General features: G+C 47.3%; 3 protein-coding genes across 4 annotated transcripts in view; 2 read left to right on the top strand and 1 right to left on the bottom strand.

Annotated features, from left to right (window-relative positions):
• Positions 1–4,264, top strand: part of SMURF1 (SMAD specific E3 ubiquitin protein ligase 1) — a 48,697-nt gene extending 44,433 nt beyond the window's left edge. Inside the window, exons 16-18 of one of the 2 annotated variants that reach the window (XM_035132190.3) lie at positions 1,469–1,670; positions 2,078–2,162; positions 3,166–4,264. In XM_035132190.3, the coding sequence (XP_034988081.1) occupies positions 1,469–1,670; positions 2,078–2,162; positions 3,166–3,265 (387 nt within the window). In that variant the 3' untranslated portion in view covers positions 3,266–4,264. The remainder of the gene's footprint in view (positions 1–1,468; positions 1,671–2,077; positions 2,163–3,165) is intronic. The other variant, XM_035132191.3, reaches the window with a different exon arrangement.
• A 6,711-nt stretch (positions 4,265–10,975) lies between these two features.
• On the bottom strand, positions 10,976–12,365 carry LOC118092910 (urotensin-2 receptor-like). The gene has a single exon (XM_035131584.3). The coding sequence runs from the start codon at positions 12,214–12,216 to the stop codon at positions 11,104–11,106; it is 1,113 nt and encodes a 370-aa protein (XP_034987475.1). The 5' UTR covers positions 12,217–12,365; the 3' UTR covers positions 10,976–11,103.
• A 5,510-nt stretch (positions 12,366–17,875) lies between these two features.
• The window catches only part of RNF216 (ring finger protein 216), an 82,158-nt gene continuing 74,756 nt past the window's right edge, over positions 17,876–25,277 (top strand). Inside the window, exon 1 of the mRNA XM_035130584.3 lies at positions 17,876–18,027. The gene's annotated coding sequence lies outside the window, so the exon portion shown is untranslated. The remainder of the gene's footprint in view (positions 18,028–25,277) is intronic.

Raw genomic sequence — 25,277 nt, 5'->3', positions numbered from 1 at the left:
AGTGGCTGCTTTTGCACATCAACAAAATGCAGGAAAAGGATATACAAACTCCAGCCTCCGAAGCTAGACAAAAATACTGAGCTGGGTGAGGACAAAACTATGTCCCCAGGATAATAAAATGCTCTAAAAATCAGACGTTTGGGCACCATTAGGACAGTGCCACCTTTTTGTATTGGCTGACATACCTTCAGGATCTCCAGGTGTGCATAGCAATTTGATGGCTTTGAGTAGTTGACTCACCTCATTGTCAATACAGATTAACCAAACAGCTATTTCTTGTGACCAATTCTTTGTTAAAATATTCTTGACCACTTAGGAAGATCCACTGGGTCAAAATGCTTCTGATCTCAAGGCAGTACAGTGGTACCTCGCAAGACGAATGCCTCGCGCAAGACAAAAGCGTTTTGCAATGTTTTTGGTGACTCGCAAGATGACGTTTTCTATGACTGTGCTTCGCAAGACGGATTTTTTTGCGGCTTGTTTGTTTTTTGCCGCGGCCATCTGTGCTTTGCAAGACGAAATTATCACAAGGCGAAGCGACTTGCGGAACGAATTAATTTCGTCTTGCGAGGCATCACTGTATCTATTTTTCATTTCTCACAGCAGTTTGATGTTCAGGTATTATGGATTGGTGGTATTACTTTTTAGTAATAGTTGGATGGTGCCTTGTACGCCTCCTTCCAGCAACTCCCTCCAGCAACTCCTGCAGCCAAGCTGGTGCCAAATGTATTGCTCTGCTTTCCTTTGGACCACATCAGTGAGGCCAAGAGGGGAGTCCTTTGGCCAGCCCGGGATCTCCAGATACACTGCCCAAGCTTGTGCCCTGGGGAAGTCGCTTTTGTTGTTGTTTAGTCGTTTAGTCGTGTCCGACTCTTCGTGACCCCATGGAACATAGCACGCCAGGCACTCCTGTCTTGCACTGCCTCCCGCAGTTTGGTCAAACTCATGTTCGTAGCTTCGAGAACACTTAGGGGAAGTCGCTTAGGTGCTGCTAATACAGTGGTTTGACTCCCCCCCAAAAAAGCACCCCCTATTCTCTCTCGAGACAAATGGATGTCAACAACAATACAACAACAAGTAATCAGCACATAAAAGGTTTGGCCAGTCCTATATCCAGGAGGAAATGAAATTCAAAAACCTAGGAAAGACACTTAACTGTGGGATTAAATGGTGTGCATAGTGGATACAGAGAGTTCTGTTTGTGTATAGCAAGTTGTAAATACTGGTGCACTCTGTGGCAGAAGGTGTGAATGTGTGGTCCCACCATCACCTGATTTGTAGGCCGCCTTTCCACACACAAAGAGAACAGTACATCACAAAATCAAAAGTCGCAAGGCAATTTCACAATAACAGAAATAATAAAAGAGCAACACAATAGCCAGTACAACAGCATACAGCTCCCCCACCCGCCCATATTTCAAATCTATAAATGTTCTGCCCCTTACAATGTGTATTTCTGATCCATCAGCTGATAATAGGTGGCCTGGATAAGATTGACTTGAATGACTGGAAGTCCAACACACGCCTGAAGCACTGCATGGGAGACAGCAATATTGTCAAGTGGTTCTGGCAAGCGGTGGAAGCCTTTGATGAGGAGAGAAGGGCCAGGCTGCTGCAGTTTGTGACGGGCTCCACGCGGGTTCCCCTCCAGGGTTTCAAGGCTTTGCAAGGTGACTGATAGGGGGGCTGAGTTAGCGCGCTTGCGCAGAGGGCTGCCCATGGCACACCCAGTTGACCTGCCACCAGTTCCTCCTTGATGATTCTGCCCTTTGTTAGCTATACCATGAATTGTTCCATCTGTAACACATTGGAGCCAGTCTGTTGGTATCTCTAGTCCAGTACTGTCTGCTCTTAACAGGCAGCAACTTTCCAGGGTCTTGGGCAATGGGTGTGTGTGCTCATCCCCATTTTGTTTCTCTCTAGGCTTGTTGGCCTGTGTGTATATGTGCACCTCTGGGCTTAGGATCTGTGACTTCCCAATCTCTCCCTCGCTGCTGTCAGGGTTATACGTGTCAGAAATGGCTAGTGTGCTCAGTTGTGTTTTTGAAGGGCCTTAACTAGAATGTCTGTTTGCAAGGTTCTACAGGCGCCGCAGGACCCAGGCTCTTCACTATCCACCTGATAGATGCAAATACAGACAACCTTCCGAAAGCTCATACTTGGTAAGGCTGCTTTTCTGCCCATGCAGCTGTAGTGAAGTGTGCATGTGTGAATGTGCCCTCAAGTCTGCCCAGATGAAATAGCAAAACTTTACCAAAAGTAAATTGTGTTGTAGTGATGTTTGGTGTACATCTAGAAACTTAAAGGAAAACCTTCCCTTGTTATTAGGTGATTGGAACGAACAAAAGTTAAAGAGTGATTAGAGCTATTTTGGGCAAAGTTAAATCATACTCACACACGGCAAAGTACTGTTAAAACATTCATGAATGGTGGAGGCAGCAGTCTATGGATTCTAAATGTTTTTAATTCCATGTTTTATATGGCACAGTAGAAAAAGAATCAATTAATGTTGGAAGCTGTATGAGCAAAAACCCCATTCAGCTAATTACACCCATGTTTTGACTAACAGTTTGCAGATGTAAGGGCCTAAGTAAATGATGCATGTTTATGCTTGTGGCACCTAATCCTCTGTTCTTTAATAAAAAGAGGCTGCTTTGAACACGCTCAATTTAGAATGGAGAAGCAGCCAGGTGCGAGAAAGGGTGCTTCACTTTCTCCCCACTGTCCACCTTTCTGCTCCAAAACCACCTCTCCTCTCCCTCCCCACCACTGCTTTGCACCCATGGGACTTGTAGTCCAAAACTTCCCCTTGGCACCAAGTTGGGGAAGGCAGCCACACTAGAGAAAACAGCAGGCTCCCATTGGAAGCAAACATGCTGCCCTGTTTACTACTGGCTGGCTTCTCATTGGGCCATCAGCTGTTTCAACTTCTGTGATCCCGGAAATGCTTTGAAATAATTTATTAGTGAAGGGTGGCATCTTTCCTGGCAAACTATTAACTACTAAACATTAGAAAAAGCCAGAATTCTGTTACAATTCCTCCTAGCAATACAGCAGGTACAAATGGCTGAACCAAAACGCCAGCCTTATCCAAGGGCTGGGTGAAGAGTTGCATTTGGAGTTGGTGTCAGCAGGGCCCTAACATCCATCTCTTGCCTTCTGCAGCTTTAACCGAATTGACATTCCGCCTTATGAGTCCTATGAGAAGCTTTATGAGAAGCTATTGACAGCTGTGGAAGAGACATGTGGGTTTGCAGTGGAGTGATTGGGCAACCAAAGGAAACAGATACTACTAGCTCATGGACCACCAAATCAAAAAGCTGTAAGAAGAAGCTTGCTGTGAACTTCTTTTGTCCAAAGCATTGCGACGCTTGACAACTGGGAGAGTGGAGGCTGCTTCCTCTCCTTCCTTCCTGTGGTGGTGTTGGGGGGGGCTTTTGTTGGGGGTTCCCAACCATACTTTTCTCCCCTTTGTTACAAAAAAACCCCTCCCCATTTCCCCCCCCCCCCATGTCCCATGAAACAAAAGGCAGCCAGGTTCAGCATTTGGTTTTGGTTACCCAAGATATTCTGCTAGACTCGTAACACATATTGTGATAAGGTCAATGACCTGTGGTCTTTTTTTATAGGAGTATCAAACTGTAGTTGAGTATCTTGAGATTGGTTTGCTGAGGACTTTCAACTGGTAGGTGTATCTGGATGTTTTGTCTTAATGCAGTCCTGAGCCCTTGTAGCATCCAGAAGCATCCTATAGAAACGAGACTGCCACCGGGATTCCAAATTGCACATTTCAGAATACCCATTACAGAACAGTTAGCAGGAAAAGGCTCCGTAGGTGCAGACCGCTGAAGGTTATTCCTTGAGAGGGAGCTTTTTGTCCAAGTGTGGTGGCTTGGCTCTTAAGAGAGAGGAACCCCGAGGAGTCCAAGCCATCTTGAATTGGGAGGTAAGTTTTCGTTCTGGATGCTTTGTACATGAGACAGATTTGTTCTGTGGACTTGCTTCCCTTCTGTGTGTGATTGATGGCTTATGTTAGAGAATGTGGCAGTGGGGAATGGGCCACATTGTCAGCAGCCTGAAAAAGTTTTCTCCTGACATTGTTTTTTCAGATTCTCTCTTTTTTTTTTACTTGAAACTGCAGAAATTCTTTTAAGAGGAAATAGCTAAAAGCAAAACTAATGGAACCAAGTTCCGTCGTTGAGCCACTTGGAGTGGAAAACGGCTCTGTTGAAAGATGAATATATAATAAAGATCTAACACAGGGGTTTTAAGCCTACAGATACTGAGTAACCCAGAGTATTGCTTTTGAACTCTTCTCCACCCTGACTTATATATTTGAAGCTAATGTTCAAGGTTGGTGTCAAGTCATTGGTTTCACACAGCTTCTCAGATGCAGGAGAATCAACCCTGTCAGGTTAACCAAAAGGCCAACTAGTAATCAATTGTGATTCAGTTCATAAGAATCCTCCCTCAAATATATATATATATATATATATATATATATATATATATATATATAGAGCAAAGATGCATATTAACAGTTACTTTGGACAAGTAAGGACATTGGGGTTCAGCCATGGGTCAAATGGTTCTTTTAGCTACAAGGATATTTCTGTTGTTCATTTTCATTTTCATTTTTAAAACATTGAATTTGATAATAGCTTTAAACTGTGATATGACAGATTTAAGTTAGATACCTGTCAGAGTCCTAAATCTTTTTTTCCTGTTGTTAACCGTAATTTTTTTTTGTGATGGACACATGAGGATTATATTTGAGAAAGGAATTCTTTTTATTTTGTGTTTTTTGCACCATGTGGCTAAGTGTTGGATTTTTTAGGTGAGCTAAGGTTTAACTTGAAATTGCCTTTTGAATCCAGGCGCACTTAAGGGACCAGTTAACTACAGCTAAGTTATTTGGGAAGAGAAGTGTATCAAGGAGGTTTGAGGGATTTGGGATTCACATATTTGGTTAAGCATCTTTGTAATTCTCTGGATAACAGAAATCTCACGATCTTGCCAAATGTCTGTGGAGATCAGATGTTGTTATTGGACACATTAGCCCTGTCAGTGGAATTTGAATGTACAAGGTTTCGTAGAGATAGGAACGTCACACGAAAAGGTTTTCACAAGTCCTTTGCATGCAAATCTGAGGTGTTGGAAGTGAAAGGTCTTCCCTGAGCACAGAGGCTGATCAGGTTGCCCATGTGAGATTAGCAACAGTTAGCAGTGGTGACTGTTCACCTGGAGGTGAATCTGGCCATGTGGTTTCAGCTTCTGTATGGTTGGAGCCCACACCACGCCAACATCATTTGAGATGGAGAAGTAAGCGAGCAGGTGGCCACCGATGTGGCAGGCATGCTCCGAGGGCAGCATGAGCATTGGCCCCGAGTCCGTATTCAAGCCCTGAGCATATGGCACCTCTGTTATAATAGTGCAGAAGATTGGGGGCCGTATCTCTCCAGGATATTCTTTACATTTCCCATTTTGTGTCACTGTTCCAACACCCAAGAGCCCAAACAGACTGTTTGCTGCATCTTAGCTTGAGGCAGCAGCAGCTGGGATCAAAGGAAGGAAGAAAGCTCTAGACCAAAGGTTTTTTTCCCAGGGTGCTGGCTAGAGCGCCACAGACCACTTGCTTCTGCTCAGGCTGAAACTTCCACATCTCCTCCCTGAACAAGAGAGGGTATAAAATATAAGTGGGATTCTTGCTGCTACAATCTGCTGAGCTTCAGCACAGTCTTTGCTGGAAGCTTTTTCGCAGTTAAACCATCCAAAGGACACACAACAGACTTGATGGTTTTATATTTTCCCTGCAGTGGTCTCTGGGTAGATTCAGGCCCTCCGGAACAGGGCTTGCAGCAAATCCATGGAAGTCCCACCCTAAGGCAGATGGAGGTGGTGGTGAAGGGAACAGGAAGCTTCCTACTCTTAACGCAACTGACTTTCCAGCAGTAGTACACCTTTCCCCTCTCCCCTATGTAGGAGGTGGTGAAAGGGCTATTTCAGTTGAGACAGAGGAACAAGAGCAGGGCTACGTGCTTCCTCTTCCCCCAAGCAGTTTATCACATCCAAAGTCTCCTTTAATCGAAAATCTCCAGTATGTTTAGCAGTGTAGGTCAGTGATGCAAATCTGCTTTTGTTTGTTTGTTTGCTCTTTTGTTTAGTTGCCCTGAAATGCATCATCCTTCGTTTATGCACTCAGGGATGTAGGAAATTGCCACTCCTTTTGTGTTACGAATTGGAAAGGTATGAGTGAGTAGCCCAAGGTCTAACCTGGACATATTGGAGCAACTTTTTGTTTCTGAAGAGGCTGCTTGCTCAGCATGGGGCGTGGTTTATGAAACCTCAACTATCATTCAGACGCCTCTTTGCCCCACTTCCTTAGTCCATTGCCCAGCATACTACACTGTAGAGCACAGAAAGTTTTCCAGAAATGCAGTACATATTTGTTCTTACTCAGTTAACTTTTTTTTTTGTTCCTCAACCACTTTATAATGTATTTTTTAACTTATTATTTTGTAACGTCTTGTTTTTAAGTATTGCTGCTACTCCTTGTTACTCTTCTCACCATTTTTATTGCGAATTTTATTTTGTGAAAAAGTTGTACACTAATGTTCTTCATTTTATGTCTAAATCAAAGTATTTAAAGAAATACTAGTTCTATTTAACGTGGTTATGGAGCCAGCTGGAATAAACCGTGATTGTATAGCAGGCTGGGCCCAGGAGGTCATGTTCATTTTTGTTACATATGCAATAAACTCTCACAACTTTAAATTTGTGTAAAATCTTTTAAAATGTTTTCACTAGTGTGTTAGATGCACCAGAAATGTAATACTAATCATTTTAGCTTTCATTGTGAATAGGAAGCTACCTAATCCCAGGTAAGATTATTTGTTCCTTTTGACCAGGGCAGCTAACCTGGAGCTCTCCAGCTGTTGCTCACCTGCAAGGTCTTTTGTCATTGGGTGTGGTGACTGGGTCTCGTGGGAACTGGATCCCCACAACACCTGGAAGGTACCATGATGGCTTTCTCTGATCTAGGATAGTATTGCCCACTCTTTCCCACCACCTGCCCTGCAGAGCCTTTTACCTAGAGGTGCCTGGCACTGAATACGGGACCTCCAGCATGCAAAGCATTTTTCTTTGTCATTTAAGTCTGGCCCCTTTTTATATAGCATCTTGCCTGCTCACCTGTGAGAAGGAACAGCCTTGTAACCTGGCAGAAACATCCTTGTAAAATGATGGTGTTGAGCCACAATAAGAAGTGTGTGGAGTCAGGAAAGCCAGTTTTGTTTTGTTTTTAAAGAAACTGTGGATAGATTTGCAATCTGGCTCCCATGCTCTCCTTCCCAAAAGCATCCTGCCGCATGATGGCTGCCCTGAACATTTCCTCCCTGCTTGGAAACAAAGGGGTATGTGGACTTATAACCAAGATGCGCCAGAGCCACGTGCTCTTCCAAAGCCTGTCTTACGGGCACATGGAGAGTAATGATGGTGCTCCTTCCTAAACAGCAGACTCATTAATACTCCTTATGGGTGTTCTCTTTTTCTTTTGGGCTTGGAGGAACAGAAAGTCTTGGCCTGCCTCCTCGCTGGTTCTTCTCCTTCCTTGGATAGAACAAAGAGTGCCCTTGTGCCCAGGTTGAGACAGCAGGCCCTGGCAAAGCTTGTCCTGAGCAGAAGCATTTGCCTGACAGTGGCATGCTGACGAATCGACTTGGACAAAGCTCGCCTGTCCGGCCGCTTGCCCGTAACCATTACGTTCCCTTCCCCGACTCCACATGTGCTCTCCGAGAAAGTTTTGTACTTGCACACTGGACATGTGAGCTGGATGGGTTGCACGTGTCGTTTCTCAAGAGCACAGAGTCTCCAACCTGCCAGCTCCTGCAATTTCCCTCACGCCGACTTGCCATTGTGTTGGTCCCATAACCCCTGTGAATTGCGGAGGATCCTGGGAAGATTACAAAGATGCTTGCTCAGGGCATCAGCTCAGCTTGTTGGCAGGGCTGGCTCAAGGGGGGTGGGGGGCTCAGCAAGTGACCTTAGCAGGGACCCTCTCGCTGTGATGGTACCCAGCCACAGGTTTAACTAGTCATACACTCCCAACATTTGTCCGATGAAAATAGGGATGCCCTAAGGAAAAGTGGAACTTCCTGAGATCAAATCAGAAACTGGATTCTGTAAATCTGGGACTGTTTCTGGAAAATAGGGACCCTCGGTGGGTCTGCAGTGGAGTGTGGTTGTTTTTAATTTCTTACAGTGGTCTGGTGCAACGTGATATTGGGGCCATTGCAGGACAGTAGAACGGCCACACGCTGCTCCCATCACCAGGGAAGTCACTGCATGCCATCAGTGTTGGTGGGCCTTACTGGGACCCCAGCAGCTAATTCCTGCTGGTTCCTGACATCAGGTCTGGAGGTTGGGCTTCACTAGCAATCTCCTTGCTTTCCTTCTGCCGGCAGGTGAAGATCTTTCTATTCCAACAGGCCTTTGGGAACTCACTGCTTCTGAGGAGAGGGCTGGTGCTGTGATTTATTTATTATTGTCTGTGCTTTCCATGAATCTTTGATTATTACTTTAATTCTATTAGTACTTTAATTACATTTTAATGACTGTCTTCTCTTACGTTTTTAGCTTGCTGTATTTTATCTGTGTGTAAGCTGCCATGTGTTTCCGGGTTGGGGAAAAGGTGGGATATTATTAATAATCAGTGCTTCTTTCTGGGGGTACTCAAGGGTACGCAGTACCCAAACCTCCCCCCACAATGTTAAAAGTGTGCCACTTACTGTTACAACTTAATGCTAGGTACCTGCACCGTTTTTTCTTTAAAGAAGCCCAATGGTAATAATACAGTAATTTAATTTTTAAAAAGTTTTATTGGAAGTTTTCAGCAGAAAGAGAACAGAAATAAATAGGAACAACAAAAGAATAAATTATTAAATCCATGTGCCCAGTGGGCATCTGCATCACTGGGCTGAGCTGATTCAGAAAAACATTTACTCTGCAGGAGACCACAGCAGGTGAAGACTTGGCAGAGAAGGAAAAAGGCAAATAACATTGCATGGACGTTAATTTCAGTCAGCAAGAACTTCTGCTTTCCCAGCAGCCATCCATCAGCACAGGGAAATGTACCTGTGAGTGCTAGGGAAATTCTGCTTTTCTAAGATAAGGAATTGGTGTGCGCAAAGAATAAGAACCAGTCATTCTTTCCAGGAAAGAAGAAAGTGGGCTCCCCTGCATGCTGGCCATGCAAACCTAAAACACATAAGCGGGATTCCATTTTCTTTCATTTCATTTGTACCCCCACCTTCCTCCAAGGAGCTCAAGGCAGCAGAACTGATTCTCTTCCCCACCCTGGGCCTGTCTTGTCTCTCTCCACTCTCTCCATGGCATGTATAATTTTTTGAACTTAGAATCAGAGAATTGTAGAGTTGGAAGGGAGCACGGGAGTCATCTAGTCCAACCCCCTGCAACGTGGGGCTTGAACCCATAACTCTGAATCTTTTCCCCAAGGTGGGGCTTGAACCCATAAATCTGAGATTAAGAGTCTTTACTGCCTGTTGCCTGAAAACCCCAAACGCTGCAACCTTTCTTTATAGCGGGTATGCAAAACAACTGCTTTTTATATGGGGCAGGGTGCATCTTGGCTTTTGTATTGATAAGAGGCTGTCTTGTTGGGCATGGTGATTTTCAAAGTGCAAGGGGTCACGCCATTGGTCCTGAGGAACCTTAACCACCTGAAATCAGTCACGGGGGGGGGGGGGAATGGAAGCAGGAGAGAATAGGCGGAGGTTTGCACTGCATGTTCTCAGGCAAGCAGAGTTTCCCCAGGGCATGTAAACACAGTGCGATTGTTTCAGTTAAACGTGCTCAGACTCTGCCTGTATAACCAAGGCACAATAGGCCATGGGAACTTGGGCGCTGAGCCAGAGACTTGACTGAACTACATGGATTTGGAGGACCTGTAGGGTGGCATTTCAGGGACTGGGAGGGAGGCAGTCCCAGACAGCAAAGGAGAAAGAGCAGCAGCTTCTGGTCATATTCTGCCACGTGTCACCAAACCTGTCTGGGATCCCTTTCCATCAAACAGTGCACATTGCGGCTGAACGTGCATCATTTCCCTGACTGAACTGATTGCACACCCGAAGCCTCGGAGATGAGGGGACGCTGTGCCTCCACTCCAGCTGCTGTTGGACTACAGCTCCCATCAGCCCTGATCATTGGCTGGTGCTGGTGGGAGTTTGTAGCCCGACAGCAGCTGGTGGAGGGGCAGCACAGACTCCCCCTCCCTGTCTTCAAACAGTTATAATGCGCTCCCGTAGCCCCGTGCAGTGTGTGCGTCATAGAGGAATGCATGTTCCTCACGTTGTGATCTTCCAATTCAACAGCTCCTGATAAGTTTCCAAGGGACCCACAGAAGCCCCATAGTGGACTGGCTGCAGTGTGGCACCAGTTCCTATCTCTGAGCCTGGCCTACCTCACAGGGTGGTTGCAAAGTTTAAATGGGCGAGGGGAGGACCATGACGACACCGCTTCTTGGTTGAAGTATGGGATGAAAATCTGATGCACCAAGGAAAACACAATTCAGCAACTTCAGATCATGGAAACTTGCATGTATGTGGGCTTGCACACAGGCGCCCAATTTGCTTCTGCCTATAAAGGATGTGGCCTTGTGCAATCATATTTGGCAGTAAATCCCACAATAGACCATGGTGGGGCTTATGTTTTGACCCATGATTATTCAGTCTCTCTCTCTCTCTCCCCCACACAAGCACACACACACAGACATCCCGTTCTCCTCTTGGATTTTCCTAGGCATTTACACATTTTCAAAACTATTGTCAAATTCTATGAGTGTGGAGGCCTTTTGCACACACAACTGTCCACACATCACTGTCCAAACGTTCTAGAACTGGGGGTTGCCTGATCTGGACGGGTATTTTGTATGTGTTTCTGTAGGTCCCAGCAGGCCAATCAAGTAGAGAAATTTGGCACGGGGCGGAGCTTCTTCCCTCAAGGTTGGTCGAGTGGCTGAACGCTTGTCCTCCTGCCTTGGGCTTTGTGGGCACTGACCCCTGCCTGCTCTGCCTCCTACTCGCTTTTTCACAAGAAGACTTCCTTGTTGCCGATTCCCTGCATCTGAGCCATGGCCAAGCTCTCTGTGTACGTGTGGCTTCCAGACCACACTGATTCCCCTGAGGAGCTCGTCTTGGGCTTGACCTTGATGAGGACAAGGGCGTTCCTCTGCCGACCCCTTAAGTACTCCTTGTAGTTCTTGGAGAGCAGTGTGTAGAGGAACGGGTTGATGCAGCTGTTGCTGTAAGCTAGGCAGGTCACGAAAAAATTGATGCAGGCCACTGTGGCGTTTGCAAGGCTGCCCGGCTGGTGGTGATAGACGCTGAGCAGCTGCCAGAGCCAAAAGGGAATGAAGCAAGCCCAGTAGGCAAGGATGATGCTAAATATCATATAAAGGACCTTCTGCCGAGAGCACCTCTTCATCGCCTTGGCACTGAAGACGGCTGCCTGAGACCTCCAGTAGGTCCTGGCCAACTTGATATACAAGTAGCAGATGACTAGGCCAGGGGCCAAGATGCTGGTGATGAAGAGGACAGTGAGGTAGACTTTGTAGGCCCCCATCTGCCAAGTAGGGTAGCACATGTGCTTGGTCACCCCCCCTTGGCTGCTCGTCCGGAGGTCCACGAGAACCATGGTGGGCAAGGCAAGGAGGAAGGACAGGAGCCAGACCGAGCAGGTGATGGTCCTCCGGTAGTCTCCAGGCCTCCTGAGGGAGTCCAAGGGCTTAACAACCGCCAGGTACCTCTCTGTGCTCATGATGGTGAGAGTGAAGATGCTGGCATGCATGGTGAGCAGGTCCAGGCCAAAGAGGACCCTGCAGCCCACATCGCCAAAGTACCAGTCCTTCACGAAGTAGGTGCAGACAACGAAGGGGATGGTGGCCAGGTAGAGGAGATCGGCCAAGGCCAAGTTGACCACATAGACGTACATAGAGGCAGACAGACGTACAGAGAGGTTGACAACCACCAACGTGTAGATGTTTCCAACCACCCCGAAAACGCACATGACGGACAGAGCGCATCCCAGCAAGGAGGTGGCCAAGAGGTCGCTGGCGTTGCCAAGTGCCCCGGGAGTGGTGTTGGAGGAACTGCTCCCATTCTCAAGCAGGCAGGACAGGTTGGCACATGGGCCCAGTTCCATTAGATCTGCCCCTTGCACTGGGTCAACATGCTCCACCCAAGTGGCATTTTTGCCCAATGCACAGTGCAAATGATTCCCCTCCTCGAGCGCAGCTCTGCTCTAATATATTTGCCAACCAGCTGCCGCCGCTCTGCTTCTACTGCCGACTCCACCACCTTTAAAACAGTTTGGTGCGATCAGATTCCCCACATAATTTTGCTGAGCAGGAAAGAAACCCACCGATGAGGCAGCTGCAAGAGGACAGGAATAGAAGGCTGCAGGTTAAAGTTTCAGAGCTCCCAAGTCCAAATCTTACCACGTTCCAGCAGGCAGGTGAAGGGAAAAGAGAGTGCCTTGGTTCAAAGCAACCTCCTTGTGACTGCCTGTCTTCCTGCCTTTAATCCTTCTGGGCAAACATCCAGTGAGCCACCTTTTGAGGGTGCCGGGCTGGCTCTGCACATCAACTTTATCATGTAAGCATTCAGGTTCTTTGCTTTGAAGGTTTTCTGCCGCCAGCGGTGGCCCTGCCTGTGCAGATCTCCCAGAAGTCAGGATGCTTGGCCACAGGTGAGCTGTGCAAGAGATGCTGCTTCTTTCAGAGGGAGAGAACAGCTGCTTGCCTTGTAGATGCAATGATGCAAACGGCAAAGAATCCCTGAGCAGGACACGGTTGTGTGGGCGGATTCTGTGCCGGCTGCCAGGGCCAGACCTTGCAAATGATTGGATCTATTGTGACAGGTGCACTCTCTCTCTCTCTCTCTCTGGGTTGGGAAGTCTATTCACTTTGCTGCAAGAGGTGGGAAGGGCCTAGGATTCTTTCTGACAGTCCCCTTGAGGTGGGGTTTCATCCTGTGCTGCTCAGGAAGGAGGAGGCACAGCCAGCAGCAGGCTTTTGTATCTTGGAGCAACAGGGCGGATTTTCTTTCCAGCTGCCTCCTTCCCTACCTGCAGGGCTGTGCAAAGGTATCTGAGGTTGCCCCCCCAACCCACAAACAGGATGTCTCTAAGTCATAGAATCATAGAATCATAGAGTTGGAAGAGACCACAAGGGCCATCCAGTCCAACCCCCTGCCAAGCAGGAAACACCATCAAAGCATTCCTGACAGATGGCTGTCAAGCCTCTGCTTAAAGACCTCCAAAGAAGGAGACTCCACCACACTCCTTGGCAGCAAATTCCACTGCCGAACAGCTCTTACTGTCAGGAAGTTCTTCCTAATGTTTAGGTGGAATTTTCTTTCTTGTAGTTTGAATCCGTTGCTCCGTGTCCGCTTCTCTGGAGCAGCAGAAAACAACCTTTCTCCCTCCTCTATATGACATCCTTTTATATATTTGAACATGGTTATCATATCACCCCTTAACCTTCTCTTCTCCAGGCTAAACATACCCAGCTCCCTAAGCCGTTCCTCATAAGGCATCGTTTCCAGGCCTTTGACCATTTTGGTTGCCCTCTTCTGGACACGTTCCAGCTTATCAGTATCCTTCTTGAACTGTGGTGCCCAGAACTGGACACAGTACTCCAGGTGAGGTCTGACCAGAGCAGAATACAGTGGTACTATTACTTCCCTTGATCTAGATGCTATACTCCTATTGATGCAGCCCAGAATTGCATTGGCTTTTTTAGCTGCTGCATCACACTGCTGACTCATGTCAAGTTTGTGGTCTACCAAGTCACTTTTCGAAGGTGCTCAAAAGTGCTGGCCGTGTGCTTCCGCATCCACATGGATGTGCACTAACAAAACCCTAACCCTGTGAGGGAAGCTGCACATACTGGTGCTTGTGTAACTGGTTTTACTTCCATGGTTTTTTTAATGGTTTCTTTTAACCATTTGTTTTAACTCCAAGCTGCCTGGAGTCCGTGTCAGGAGAAAAGGTGGGGTATACGGTAAACAAGTTATTATTATTTCTAGTAGTCCTACAGTTGAAACCATTAGTGCATTTAGAGTACCTTAGAGACCAACTAAGTTTGACATAGGTATGAGCTTTCGTGTGCATGCACACTTCTTCAGATATCTTCAGATTCCTCAGGTATCTGAAGAAGTGTGCATGCACACAAAAGCTCATACCAATGACAAACTTAGTTGGTCTCTAAGGTGCTACTGGAAGGATTTTTTAAATTTTGTTTTGACTACGACAGACCAACACGGCTACCTACCTGTAACTGCATTTAGAGCGTTTTTCACAGCTCTCCAGTGAAAGAGGTTCACTGCCTCTGTGCTCCCAACACCCAACACAAAGCAAATGCGGTTGGTTTGATCTCATAGCCCCACCTGGTGGCCACGCGGTGCAGGTGCCTACCGTAGTTATTAGTAGGGGGAATGTTAAGACAGGCAGACGGGCAGTCTGGGCGCTTGCACCCAATCCTGGCCCACCCCGGCTGCTGATCCTATGCTCGTTTACTTGGAAGCAAGCCAGCTCTGCTTGGATTCCATGGGATCCGCTTCTCCGGAGAAGGAGAGCTGGTGTGATCCTGAGGGTGGGGGGTCCCTGGCGGAGGGATGGGCAGAGGGAGTCCGGCGAAAGTGTGGGCCGCTTTGAGCTCTTTTCTGCAGGCCGGGACAGAAGAGGGCAATGGCGCCAGGCAGAAATCTGTCGGGTGCACCCACGGCCGAGAAAACGCCCACACGATCCTTGGGTGAAGGGCGGTATCTAAAGTTAATTAACGGTAATAATAAGAACCAAAACTGGAGGAGGAGAAGTGACGCTGGTTTCAAGACCATCGCCACCGCTTTGCTTGCATGCCGCCTTTCCACCGTTAGAGCCTCCAGGCGGATTAAGAGCCTGGAAACATATTTGACAAATATCTTTTTCTTTTTTTCTTTTCATATTTTCTTTTATGTCTCGTTTCCCCCCGGTATATGTGGGTGTAAGGATTAATTTATTTTCTTTTTTTGCAAGTTTTAAAAATGCAATAAAGATTCTCTCTCTCTCTCTCTCTCTCTCTCTCTCTCTCTCTCTCTATATATATATATATATATATGTATATATAAATAAACTGGGCATGTGGGTTATTATCCACTTTTCTCCGAAACTGCGTCACCGATTGCGTTCAAATTTGGACACAACATCCCAAGCGAATGTCCGAAGGCTCTTATAAAGTTTGCTAAGACAGATGTCACACCTGTGCCAAGTAAAACCCCATGTTTCAAAACACACCAGTCAGACAAAAATGCATGGTGGGAAAAGAACCAGGTTGCAAACCAGCACCCTCTAGCGGCGGCTGCACTGGTACTGCACCTATAAAAACTTCCCTCTCAACAGCACCTCGGCTCCAATTTACATACCAGGCCAGTGATGGTGAACCTATGACACGCGTGTCAGACGTGACACGCAGAGCCCTCACTGCTGGCATGCGCCCCATTTGCGCTGTTGTTAGTTCCCCCCCATTTGTTTTTTTAATGATATTTTTTATTGATTTTATACATTCAGAGAAAGAAAGAAAAATACAAACATACCACACACACACACACACACACACACACACACAAAATTACACACAATAACAATACCTATAATCATTTTAAATTTCTTCTAACTTTCAACCCATTGTTTCTGGGACTTCCCCAAGTCCCCCCTAACTGATTTCCTTTTTGAATCTTCTTTAGCAGTTTCCTAATCATTCTTTTAAACATTTTCCAAAGCTATCCCATATCCTTACATCAAATCAACTATATTAAATTCATCTATACTTTCTTTCTAACATCTACTTTCATCCCTAATGCCTAGTAAAAAAATTTTTTCCCATAGAAATTCAAATTTTTATACACCAGAGAGTTTCCCTAAATAAACTTTAAACTTCTTCCAGTCTGCTTCCACCGTCTCCTCTGTCTGGTCTCTGAGTCTCCCCGTCAGTTCAGCAAGTTCATCTTCATCTGCCATTCTTCTATAGTTGGTAATTCTTGTTTCTTCCAATATTTTGCAATTAATATCCTTGCTGCTGTCGTAGCATACATAAAGTAACATCTTTTTTTGGGATTTCTTATTATTCCAAGTAAAAAAAATCATCTGGTTTTTTCATAAATTTATTTTTCAACACTTTCTTCAACTCATTATAAATCTTTTCCCAGAAGTTTTTTTTACTTTGGGGCACGTCCACCACATGTGGTAGAAGGATCCTTCTTCTTCTTTACACTTCCAGCACTTATTACTATGATTATGATACATTTTAGCCAACTTAACAGGTGTTAAATACCATCTATACATCGTTTTCATTAAAATTTCCCTTAATACCATACATGCTGTAAACTTAATTCCCTTCTTCCACAACCTCTCCCAATCTGCCATCATATTATACCCCACATCTTTAGCCCATTCAATCATAAATGATTTTGTCTGTTCGTCTTTCGTATGCCACTCCAGCAATAAATTATATACCCTGGAAAGATTCTTACATTTTGCCTCTAATAATTCCCCTATTTGTTCTCCTGCTCCTCCTACAGCTTGTCTCCGCTTGCTGTTAAAACCAGGATCCTTTTTTGTTGTTGTTGCTGGTAGCCAGAGATTGGTTTTTTAACCCTTTCTGTGCTGTTTTTTCCTAGCGCTTTGGCAGACTATGATTGGGTGTAACAACATTCGTTTTTTAACCCTTTCCGTGCTGTTTTTTCTGGCACTTTGGCACATTATGTCGGTGCTGAGTGTTAGTTCCAGCGAAGGTATTATTAGTCATTTATTTCTGTTCTCTTTCCCCCAAAAAAGCGCAGCAGCTTTGGAGCACCCCCCCAAAAGCAAGCAACTTTTGCACCCCCCCCAAAAAAAACCTCCAAAACTTTGGTCAGCAGCTCCCCCCAAAAAGCTCAAGAACTCTGGGCACTTTGTGATAAATAAGGGGTTTTTGGTTTGGTTAATTAATTAGTTTTTGGTTTATTAAATACAGTTATATATTACAATTATACATTTTTGTTATTTAAACTATAAATATCGCGAAATTATGTTTTCTCTCTCGAAGTGACACACCACCCGAGTTATGTTTGGTTTTGGGGCGAATTTTGACACACCAAGCTCAAAAGGTTGCCCATCACTGGACTAGGCCAAAGCCTTTACAGACCAGGCCAAATGGGGGTACTGACTCACCTGGGTGAGGGTTGGGGGGAGGAGGGGACGGGAGAGGTCAGGACACGGTGGGGCCAGTCACAGGGATGACCCGGGGGTGGGGGGAAGAGGGGGCGTGATATGTCATGGGTCGGGACAGGGTGGGGGGAATCACACGGATGAGCCACAGCAACGCGTAGCAGGGCCAGCTAGTAATAATAATAATAATATAAATAAATAAATAAATAAATAAGAGCCTGAAAACAGAGCTAACAAATGACACCCGTCACCGGCCAAAGGCAGGACTTCTACTACTACTCTTCCTCCTCCCTTAAAACACGCGCATCTCGGATCCACAGCAAACACTCGGATTCCGCGTCTTTTTCCGCTTCGCGCAAACGCGCACGCGCACTCTCGGGCACGGGGGGAAAACTCCTCTCCGCCCCCTCCCGTCTGGGAGGAGAGCCGGGCGTCACGTGACGCTGAAGGCCGCTGGTTGGCCGTTGCGTGATATCCCCCCCCCCTTTTACCTTTCGGGAAACTCTCTGATCCGCGCCTGGAGCGGAGAGGCGCGGGCCGCTCTGCCCCGAGTTCCCCCTCGTCTCCATGGTCCCTTCGTCCCCGGCCCGCCCCTCGCGGTCACGTGGCCCCCTTCGCGCAGGCCGGAAGGAGGCCTGACAGGCCAGCCCCCCGCCGTTGGCGGCCGTGGAGGAGGAGGAGGCCGAGCGCGGCGAGGAGGCGGACGAGCAGGAAGCAGGAAGCGCCGCCGGGAGGGAGAAGCGGGAGACGGAGCGAGCGAGGCGGCGGGTGAGTGAGGGAACGAGCGAGGGGCCGGCCGGGGGTCCTCCGGGGTCTTCCCTCCCGCTCCCCCAGGGGCACCCCTCCCTCCCCTGCCCCGGTTGCTTGGCAACCGCCCCCTCCCCCCGGAGGCCCCTGCCAGGCCTGGGCGGCCCCTCCCGCTCCACGGAGGAATCCCCCTCCCCCCGTGTGCGGGGACGCAGAGGGCTGCTGCTGCTGCTGCCAGCCCGTGTGGGCGTCCCCGAGGCAGCTCCTCCCGCCTCGCCCCCCTCCGGCGCCCTCGTTCCCCTTCTTCCCTCCAGCCTCGGACTTGCCTCTTCCCCAGCTGCTGCTGCTGCTCATCCTCCTTTCCCGGCTGGCTTCGTTTCGCTTTCGCGCCGGCTGCCCCCTTTGCCTTCCAGGCAGCCCGAACTTCGGCGAGCTTGAGGTGGAGACAAGTTTTGCTCCTGCGCTCGGCCGGGCTTCTTGCTGCGGGGCTGAGCTCTCGCTTGGGGTTCCCCCTCCGCCTTCCGCGCCCCGGGCCTCCCCCCTCTTCCCAGGCCCCGGGGCTCCTGCTTTTCCCTGCCTTCTCCTCCCCCTGCTCTCCTCATCCTCCTTGGCTATGGCCATGGGCTCCCCCTCCCTCGCCAGTCTCCCTGGTCCTCTTCACCTTCTTCCCTCTCTAAGGAGGTCTCCTTTCTCCTTGGAAAGCAGCTCCTTATCCCGGCTGCCATGGCGTCCCCTCCCTGCTTTAGTCCTGTACAAAGTCCACCCACCTGCAATGGTTAATAAAGAAAAAAGCAAAGACAGCAGCACCCTCACCTGAACTTTTGGGGGGAGAGGGGATGGAGATGCCATGGTGGATTTGGAGGCCTTCCGTGGTCCACTGGAAACTGAGGGAGGGGAGAGTTGTTGCAGCCCCCTGTTCCTGCTTTGGGGACACCTGGTTGGCTGCAGTGAAAACAGGAGGCTGGACTACCCGGGTCGTTGGCCTAATCCAGCAAACTCACCTTATGTCCTGCTGTATGTTGCGTGTGGGAGCCTCTTCTTGCCAGCTTTGAACATTTGGATTTCGCAGAACATTTATTTGCAGCCGCATGTGTGGTGGTGCCCAGTTCCCCCAAAGTGCACAAATCTGAGAGGAGTGGTTGGGTTGTTGTATGCCTAAACCAGGGGTCAGCAAACGTTTTCAGCAGGGGGCCGGTCCACTGTCCCTCAGACCTTGTGGGGGGCCGGACTATATTTTGAAGGGGTAAAAGAACGAATTCCTGTGCCCCACAAGTAACCCAGAGATGCATTTTAAATAAAAGGACGCATTCTACTCATGTAAAAACACACTGATTCCTGGACCGTCCACGGGCTGGATTGAGAAGGCGATTGGGCTGGATCCGGCCCCCGGGCCTTAGTTTGCCTACCCATGGCCTAAACCCACCTGACTTCCTGTGAAACTCGGCGTAAACTCAGTTGTGCTTGTCCTGAGTAGACATGCATAGGATCATGCTGTTGTATTGATTTGGTACTGTGTGTTTGATGTTGCTTAATGGTGTTGCAATGTGTACTGAGTTTTAAAAGAGGCGGGGTCGCTGAGCAGCCCAACTCCCTTCTTTACCCTACATTTCAGCAATTGCCTTTTCCCCCATTTGAGATGTGCAGATGAGATTCTAACTGCCATGCCCAGCATGCAGGGAACATTGTGTCATGGCAGACTGCTGCTTCTGTGTCTTAGGGCTGTTCCATGCATGGCATTGCTCCCCAGAGCCACAATATCACAATGGGGCCTTCATGTTCAGGGGCAGCAGACTGGTGAATGCAACAGAACAAGGAGGAAGGGTTGCCGGCCTTTTCCATACTCGTTTTCACCACGGCATGTTTTCATACTGTGGGTTGACTGGAGCCGTGGGAATGGAATTGGGACCCCCTTATAAGATGTTCTATGTTCTGATTCAGCAGCCAGGCTCTTTTTAGACCAGGGGTTCCCAAACTACGGCCCCCGGGCCGGATGCGGCCCAATTGGCCTCCCAATCCGGCCCGCGACGACCCCCGCCACCCGCTGCCGCCGCCTGCTCTTACGGCGCAGCGGCGATCTTCAAAATCGGCAAAGAATCGCCGAAAATCCTTTGTGCGCATGCGTATGGGCCTCTCCCGACCCAGAAGAGGTCATTTCCGATGCACTTCCGGGTCGGGGGAGGCCCATACGCATGCGCACAAGCGATTTTCGGTGATTTTTTTCCGACCGTGTGCGTGTGCGCATGCGCACGGGCGCGCACTCCCCCGCCGTCCGGCCCGCCGCGCGGCCGGCGCGGCGGGCACCGGCCCGAAGCCCGGTAAGTCTGGGGACCCCTGTTTTAGACTGTGGGAGCCTTTTCTTATATTGAGATCCTCTTGCTGCAGGAGGAAAAAGCACATGTGGAATCCTCCCTGGAATGTGACATGAGGGTTTGTTTCATGAGGAGTGCTGGGTAGTTGAGAGCTCTTTGCGCAGGGTAAGAGTTGCACCAAAATGACTAGTATGATGTGCTTTGAACACTTGGGTGCTGTGTTATTCACAGCCACCTCCTCCAGGTGGTTTTTTTTTTAAAAAAAGTATAAACTACAGTGGTGCCTCGCTAGACGAATTTAATTCGTTCCACGGGTCTTTTCTTATAATGAAAAATTCGTCTAGCGGATCCCATAGGAATGCATTGATTATTTATTTATTTATTTATTTTGCCCATAGGAACGCATTAATTGAATTTCAATGCATTCCTATGGGAAACCGCGATTCGCTAGACGAAATTTTCGTAAAACGAATTCGTCTAGCGAGGCAACCTCTGCTCAAAAAATCCTTTCGTTAAGCGGAAATTTCGTTAAGCAGGGCGTTCGTTAAGCGAGGCACCACTGTATTTTAACACTTTTGTGGCAGGGATAGGTAACCTATGCTCCCCTGGATGTTGCAGTTTCCCCAAGCCAAATCTTCGGGGTGAGGGCATGCAAGAAGGAAGAGGTGGTCTAGTAAGCTGCAGAAATAGCTTTCATAAAGGAGATGATTGTGGAAGTTTAGTACATGCAGCTGTAGGAATCTGTTTCTGAAGGGAGGGTGTCAGTTTACTAGCTTGTAAAAAGTGTTCTCGAAGTGTTCTCGAAGCTACGAACATGAGTTTGACCAAACTGCGGGAGGCAGTGCAAGACAGGAGTGCCTGGCGTGCTATGGTCCATGGGGTCACGAAGAGTCGGACATGACTAAACGACTAAACAACAACAACAACAAGTCTTTGCCTTATGGAATGTGTGTTTGCCAACTCAGTGCCCTCCAGATATTTGGTATGAGACAGTGGTGGGGAACCGCTGGTCCATGAGCCAAACTGTCAACCCTCCTCATCTAGCCTGCAAGGCCATTTTGGGCAAGTCAGACACTCTCCCATCGTACACCTGATGTCATACATTCTTCTTCTTTGACGATCACTCGTAGCCGAGTAAGATTGTTTTCCATAAACACGGTTTTGACAATGTCGACGGGAAACTCCCCACCGTATATCATACATTGGTAGGGCTTCAAAGGAAGAACAGGGAGATTAGAGTGAGCTCCCAACATTCCTTTTGCTGGAGCAAGGCTTGCTCCCACTGCCTTTCTGCTGATGGACGATGAGAGTGGGCCTTGGAAACAATTGAACAGAAACTGCTTCTCCCACCCAGTGCTGCTCCTTGAACTTCTGAGAACTGGGTGCACAAAGAATAGTGTGAGGCTGCTTGTAAAAGGGCTTTCAAACAGCCCTGTGCTGTGCTGACAATCTAAGCACCGCATCACCTGGTGTCATAGTGGTGTCAGGTGATTGACAGGGTCTTCCTAATAAATGCAGCCCATCAGGGATTGGACGATGAAGGTCTGGCCCCCTGGCCAGAAGAGGTCTCCTCCCTTCCCCCCTGTAGACATTGCCTTGCTGCATCAGGGAGAGGACTTTCGAAACGTTAATTCAGCATCGATTGGAGGCAGTTGGTGGTGTCCTCGACTGTATAACCTGGGTAATTTTTTCCCTTTGTACCGTATTAGAGAGATTTCTCTCTTGTTCTGAAATTGCCAGGAAATGGTTTGGCTGTAGGAAGCATTTAGAAAGAGGCTTAATAAAACCCAATGCTTCAACATTTTAGGACTGGGAGGGCAGGGGGGGGGAATCCAAATTCCTACATGCAGTCCTCAGATTCTTAGACACATGGACAACAGAGTGCTTGGCAATGGTGCTTGCCCCGTCCTGCTGCTGATAAAGAAGAAATGGTTCGGGTGCTCAGTTCTTCCCGTGCTTTCACTGGTCCTTAACTCTTGCAGCAGCATCACTTTCCCTTCATCATCTTCAGCATCTTCTGGTTGCCAAAGCCTTAAAAATTTTTTTATGGTTTTCAGTTGTATACATTTCAAGAGTTTTACAGTCATTTAAACATTTCAAAACTTGACTTCCTTCCTCCTCTTTCTGCGGTTACTTACATGTTTTATTCATTTCCTGCATTTTCTAAATTAAATTAATTATTTAAAATTCATTTAATTGTTTACTCTTATGAAACTTCAGGTTATTACAATAATCGTGCTGATGTCTTTATCTGTTTACAGTTTGTTTGTAAATATTCAATAAACCATTTCCATTCTTTTATGTTATTTTGACACCCCCCCCCCGGTAAATTTTGCCATTTCTGCGTAGTCCATAAGTTTTTGTATCCATTCTTCTTCCCTCAGGACTTCTCCTTTCTATTTTTGGGCAAATAACATTCTTGCCACTGTAGTAACATACATGAATAAATTTCTGTATTGTTTTGGTATTTCGACCCCTGTAATTCCCAAAAGAAAATTTGTTTAAAAATTCTGATTTTTTTAAACAACTGTTATTTTAAACATCTTTCTTAATTCATTATGTATCAGTAAGCTTTAAACTTACTGCAAGACCACCACATGTGATAGAAAGTACCTTTTTTCTCTTTGCATTTCCAACACTCGTTCGATTTTGATTTATACATTTTTTGCCAGTTTACTCAGTGTTAGATAATATGTATATAACATTTTCATACAGTTTTCTCTTAAACCACAGCATGCTGTAAATTTTATATCTGCATTCCACAATTGTTCCCACACTTCCATAACTATGTTATAACCAATATCTACGGTATTGCCCAACGTATCATTGAGGATTTTACTTGCTCATCCTTTGTCTCCCAGTCCAATAATATCTTACACATTTTGGCAGCGCTTTTACATTCCAACAGATCTCTCTCCAGTTGTGATATTTGTTTCCCAAACCCCCGGGGCTTGTCTAGGTGGGTCTTCTTCTGGCATGGGTTGGAGTAAAGGCAGCAGCATCTGAGCAGGCTGCTTGGGAGTTTAATGAGCATATTCAGCCTTTCCTGAACCTTTGGCAGGAGATAGAAAGCCGGGAGGCAGAGGATTCTTTTGTGCTACATTCTCCCCTTTTTCCAACCAGCCTCATTTGGGGGTCGCTAATTCTGTTGCATCTTCGTGTCAGGGGTGTGATGGCATCATTTGACTGCATCTCAATATAGAATTGTCCTTGGTGGATGCTGCACAGCGCATCTTTGGATGAGATCCCGGGAGACATGCTCGGAGCCGTTACTTGCGCAGGGACACATGGAGGAGGGGTATCGTTACTCCTTCACTGTTAAAACGGACTCTTTCAGGTAGCAGCGTGACGTCACACCTTCAGTTTTAATTAAGAGAAGATGCATTCCTCAGCTATTGAAAACTTGTCACAACAGCATTTTCCCGTTTTCCATTTTCTGGGAGTGTAGTGAGGGGTAACGGTGAGCCAATTAAGTATGGTGTTGTGGAAGATATGGCTTCTGGCTCTTGTTAGATTATTAGTTTCGCTTGTAAAAAAACTTGACTCCTCATCTTTTCCTCCAGGCATTTGGCTTTAGCATTATCTGGCAATTTTGGCATCCAGGGCAGTGCTGAGACTGCTAAGGGTTGTTTGTTAAGGAGACACATTTACAGTCGTACCTTCGATCTCGAACGCCTTGGGACTCGGACGTTTTGGCTCCCGAACGCAGCAAACCCGGAAGTGAGTGTTCTGGTTTGCAAATGTTCTTTGGAACCCAAAACATCCGACGGGGCTTCTGTGGCCTCTGATTGGCTGCAGGAGCCTGCTGCAGCCAATCAGAAGCCGCGCTTTGGTTTCTGAATGTTTTGGAAGTCGAACGGACTTCAGGAATGGATTCCGTTCGACTTCCAAGGTATGACTGTAGTGGGTTTAGACCAGGAGTAGGTAACCTTGGGGGGGGGGGAGATGCTGCTGGGCCCCAGCTCTCCTTGAGGTGTGTGGGGAAGAGATGTAATGCAGAACACCTGGAGGGTTGGAGGTGAGCCAGCGTGGCTTTAGGCCCTTTAAGGCCATACGAGCAAATAAAGCTGTAGGCTGCGTTAAAAAACCCTTGGTCTATTTAATCATTTGAGTCGTAGCCTATTGTGATTGATTATACTTTCATATGAGTAAGAACTGTGTTTCTGAAACATGCAAAAAGAGAGAGGCTTCTGTTAAGATGAAAGTGTGCTGTGACGCTCCACATCTCAGAGACGTTCCTTCCAGCCTGTGAGAAAACGAAGTAAATAAAAATTAACTTATTTCACTGCAACTATTATTATTATTAAATGTTTTTAAATAGGAAGGGAGGCCTTTTCATTTGGATGTTGTTGTTGTTTAGTTGTTTAGTCGTGTCCGACTCTTCGTGACCCCATGGACCAGAGCACGCCAGGCACTCCTGTCTTGCACTGCCTCCCGCAGTTTGGTCAAACTCATGTTCGTAGCTTCGAGAACACTGTCCAACCATCTTGTCCTCTGTCGTCCCCTTCTCCTTGTGCCCTCCATCTTTCCCAACATCAGGGTCTTTTCCAAGGATTCTTCTCTTCCCATGAGGTGGCCAAAGTATTGGAGCCTCAGCTTCACGCTCTGTCCTTCCAGTGAACTCTCAGGGCTGATTTCCTTCAGAATGGATAGGTTTGATCTTCTAGCAGTCCATGGGACTCTCAAGAGTCTCCTCCAGCACCATAATTCAAAAGCATCAATTCTTTGGCGATCAGCCTTCTTTATGGTCCAGCTCTCACTTCCATACATCACTACTGGGAAAACCATAGCTTTAACTATACGGACCTTTGTCGGCAAGGTGATGTCTCTGCTTTTTAAGATGGTGTCTAGGTTTGTCATTGCTTTTCTCCCAAGAAGCAGGCGTCTTTTAATTTCGTGACTGCTGTCACCATCTGCAGTGATCAAGGAGCCCAAGAAAGTAAAATCTCTCACTGCCTCCAT

The sequence above is a fragment of the Zootoca vivipara genome, chromosome 13, assembly GCF_965207765.1.
Source record: "Zootoca vivipara chromosome 13, rZooViv2.hap1.1, whole genome shotgun sequence".
NCBI classification, from domain to species: Eukaryota; Metazoa; Chordata; class Lepidosauria; order Squamata; family Lacertidae; genus Zootoca; species Zootoca vivipara.
The sequence above is the reverse complement of the archived record's forward strand: the minus strand, read 5'-3'. Positions and strand labels throughout refer to the sequence as shown.